Genomic DNA, 4420 nt, shown 5'->3' with positions numbered 1-4420 from the left:
TCTTAAGTGCTGTTACAAATTGTGGCATTGGTATGTTAATATGTGGCACTGTGCACACATACAGAGACCATATAATTAGTATGGATCAAATCACAATGGTGTTCTATGTCATCTCAATTCTAAAATGTTTTTGTACAATTCAGCCTGTTTGCTGAAAGAATAAATGCATTTGACTTGTTTAACAATATGTCAGAGTAATCACCAGAGCCTGTGAGGAGACAGCATTTAAATAGCTGTGAAAGGTGTGTGGACATACAAATTTGAGGAAAAATGTTTGAAACTCAATGCTTTTCACCATGTATGATTCATGAGATGAGCACAAACTATCAGTCTCATCAATGAGATGTTTATATGTTTATTTACGTCATAAACGAGTGGAATGATAGTGAGAAGAGTGGAGACCTCTCTTACAGACCCTCGAAAGGCATTACTAACACTGTTGTTGAGTCAAAACCTGTGAATAAACAAAGCATATTTCCACATATTACTCTTTAAGTCAAACAAGTAAACACGCCGAACCTCACCTAGCATGACGAAAGGGATGCCTAGGTAGGTGGAGTTGTATTTCCCCCCACTGAGGTTGAAAATGCCGGCGGAGGTGAGCGTGGCTAGGCTGATGGTGACCAGGGCGAGCAGGCCCAGCCAGGGCTTGGTGCGGACGCAGTCCCGCATGGAGCAGCACAGCACGGCCAGCGCCAGGCACACGGCCAGGCTGAAGAGGAGCGGCCGCTCGGCCACGCGGCTGGTCCTCTGGAAGTCCCGCTGCAGCGAGGACGAGGTGAAGGGGTAGAGCGCCAGCTCGGGGTGCTGCTGGCCGAAGTGCTCCAGCTCCCCGCAGAAGGCCACCTCCCAGCGCGCCGCCACCACCTCGTTGAGCGGCGACACCGCCTGCAGGTAGTAGGTGAGCTGGAGGGCGCGGGCCACGCGCACCCCGTCCCGCCCGCCCGCCGACGGCTGCACGCCGCCCAGCTGGTGCCCGATGTAAGCCTCGCGGCCGTCCCGCAAGCTCGTGATTGGGTAGCGCAGCGGTGGGGCGGAGCGGTTGGCGGCGCGGGCCGTCTGCGTCTCGGTCAGCGCGTGGACAATGTCGTCCACGATGCAGCTCTTGGCGTCGTCCAGCAGGCAGAGGTGGTTGAAGGTGTAGTTGAAGCCCAGCATGGGGACCTGGAGCTGGGTGACGGTGTGGTGGAGCTGTGGGAGAGACAGGGACACAGAGGGGGACAGTGGGGAAGGTGAGGGAGGTGGTCAAGATCACACGACTGAGATGGCTACTAGTACTGCAAGACACAGGGAGAGAGCTCATCTCCGAGAGGAAATTCATGAGAAATTGACTAATTAAAGAGAGTAAGTGAGGAGCTCCAGATGTCTCCAAACACCCTTCCATAGGTGTTGCCATATCACTCGATACAAACAATAAATAAAACAAAATAAATACGTTCTGATTGACAAAAAAAATAAATGTGTGAATGACAAGCATTTAACTCTTTCAGGCATAGAGCAAATATGTTTCTTAGTAATGCCCCAGTATTTTTCTGGTTCATTTATAACAAGAAATCATGAAATAGGTCATTGTAACACTAAACCATAAAATGTATGAAAAACTAAAATTAAGCTAAAAAGCTTCACTGATTAATTTGTGAAGCAATATTTATACAAAATTGCCTGCAGCATATAACAAAAAAATAGAGAGAGAATTTAACGTTTGCTTCTTTTTTATTTTTTTATCAATAACAGCTTTTATATAATTAATAGTAAACTACAATGAATATGGGACCGTGCGGATCGGAGAGCAAACAAGAAAACTAAAAAAAATCTGAATTGTGGAAATATCTATTAATTTGCCCAAGACTATACATCCAGGTACATAATGCAAGTGGTCCCATGGTGCCAAATATATACATATAAAAAACAGTGATGTTCTTGTTTGCATCGTTCAGAAATGTTATGGCGTGAATGTGGAATACGTCATGCCATGTCTGCCATAAGGTGCAAATACTCACTGTATAGCAACTGAAATGAAAAAAGAAAAACTCGACTCAAGAAGGGGATCATTTTCTAAAGGTCTGCGGTTGCCAAGCAACAGGGAAGCATGTAGGTTCTTCACTGAGTGGGAAGACAATTTGACTTCCGGTTCTATTATCTATCAGCAGACCTGCGTAGAGTGAATCACACACATTAGCACCTTACCTTTGAAAAATCTCAGCAAACTGATAATGGAGATGCTTGCCCCTTGCTCAGAACTAAATGCCAGTGTTGCAATCATAGTCGCCTACACAGGCATTAGCAGAAGACTTGTGCTTTTGGGTCTAGGTGTGCATCAGATTTTCAGATGACATATGTGAGTATTTAGCAGTGACAGTGGGTACACAAATTGGCTAGATGGGGTGTACTGATAAACAAAAAAAAGAAAACCGAATTTAAACAAGGGGACCTAATATGAGCAGACCAGTGGAAGTGCACCAGTGTGGTTCGACAATTTTGGAAAAAAAGGCGCACCTCCTGTTCCTGTCCTGTCCTGTTCCAACTGCAAAATCCAAATAGTTGAAACATTCTCATGAGTGTTCATACTTCGATAACAGAAGCTAGTCCAAAGGAGAATAGTTGTGTGCTAAAGGAGTCTGTGCCATTCATTAAAATGGGGTTTACTGTGCATATTTGAACTATTGTGTGGAGCTGATTCATTTCTTAGCCTAAAGGAACTTCATACTTCATATAGTATATGTACTTAGATGCGCTTAGAGAAGGGATAAAATGGGTGAGTCTCACACTGACTCTCTGAAGCTCACCCATGCTTGCTTCCCTCTGACTCTAAAGCCTCTTTTGAAGGGGGGTGTCAGGCTCGTTCCTCATCTTGGTTCTAAAATGTCTCAAGGTATTGGGGGAAGGTGTGTTTGAGTGTGGTGTGTGAGGGGAACGGGGAAAGTAGGCCGCAGAGTGTCGCCTCGGCCACTGCTCCAACTTCATTTTTATCTTACATAAAAAATGGGAAAGCCAACGAGAGCTATGGGAGGAGGACTCTCCTGCAACCCTCAAGACAAAAATACAGACACACACACACACAGACACACAAACACACCACACACACACACATATATATACATACATATATATATATATGTAGGCACACACATGTAGACACACACACACATGTATGTTTCACTTTTTAAGGCATCCCAAATTCTCAATGCAGTCAAGAGAATAGGTGTGTCTCATAGGAAATCATCTCCAGACCAGAATTTTACGCTTCAGATCCACTGTATGGCAATACTCCAGTTAGTGATTTGAACACTGTTTTTTAAAGAAGTTAACAGAGCTGCTAAGACTGAGGTGCATGATTTGCCACCTTTGTAGGTTTGTGTTGGCTACACAGGCTCAAAAATCACTGCGAAATTGAGAGCAAAACGGTGAGCATAGTAAAAACATGACAGTGTAATTTAACATAGGCCAGTCTGGTTAATGTGGCGTGTGATGAGCTATTGGCGTTTCAAACAAAGCAATTTCCTGATGGTTCCAATCCGTCAATCATTTCAATAGCAGTTAAAATCGATTGTGCCCATTGAAAATAATCTTTCGCCGGCAGATTTACTCTGATTCATTATAATAGCCCACGGAACACCAGGTGAGGTTTCCATAATGGGGGATGCAGATTAATGTAATTTCCTGTCTTTTCCAATTTTCGAGAATAGTTTTTACGCGCCCAGTGTAATAAAAAGAAAAAAAAGAGATGAACAGGCCTCATCCATTACACGCACAGTTAGTGATTGCAAAAGACACGCACACATACATTTCCGCCTACATCACTCAATTTCAACATTTTCATACCTTAAGAACTAAATCGACGTAGTGTGGGTCTAGGATACTCCCTCTGCGTGAGGTGACGATGACACGACCGTATCTGCCTGGCGTCTGCAGATCCGAATACAACGTGTGTTTGGATCTGTTTACGGGAAACAAACTATCCACCAAGTTCCCCTCTATCTTCGCTAGACTGTGCTTGGGGGCTAACAGGTACTCCACGTTTTCTTCAATGCGGTACCGGCTGAAACTTGCGCCTAGCAAGATAGAGATGAGAACCGGAGCAGAGGCAAAGAAGACAGGGTGATTGGCGACAAAATGGCCCAATTTATGGAAAGACGTCCTGAGACCTTCGTGCAACACCTGTCGCAACATCCTAGAGTGAATCCACAGTATGAGGGCTAGGAAGAATCTGCGGGATCCAAGCCTCTCCCAACGACCGTCCACCACCATCAGGTTTCCGGAGCATCGATATCCATGTTGAGCGAGAGAAGTGGTTTCTGAAGATTTGTGTTATCACTTAACAAGACTATAGGTGTTTCTTCGTTAGATCATTGACCCTTAATGAATTCTCCTAAGAATAACTGGTCAAAGTGAATTTCTGAAGGTTTCAAGACGCATGGTT

General features: G+C 44.6%; 1 protein-coding gene across 1 annotated transcript in view; it reads right to left on the bottom strand.

Annotated features, from left to right (window-relative positions):
• Positions 1 to 4171, bottom strand: part of ptchd1 (patched domain containing 1) — an 11514-nt gene extending 7343 nt beyond the window's left edge. Inside the window, exons 1-2 of the mRNA XM_012820204.2 lie at positions 3823 to 4171; positions 525 to 1191 (exon numbers count right to left, since the gene is read on the bottom strand). Coding sequence (XP_012675658.2) covers positions 525 to 1191; positions 3823 to 4170 — 1015 coding nt within the window. The 5' untranslated portion in view covers position 4171. The remainder of the gene's footprint in view (positions 1 to 524; positions 1192 to 3822) is intronic.
• Positions 4172 to 4420: the final 249 nt, after the last annotated feature.

The sequence above is a fragment of the Clupea harengus genome, chromosome 17 (assembly GCF_900700415.2).
Source record: "Clupea harengus chromosome 17, Ch_v2.0.2, whole genome shotgun sequence".
NCBI lineage: Eukaryota > Metazoa > Chordata > Actinopteri > Clupeiformes > Clupeidae > Clupea > Clupea harengus.
The sequence above is the reverse complement of the archived record's forward strand: the minus strand, read 5'-3'. Positions and strand labels throughout refer to the sequence as shown.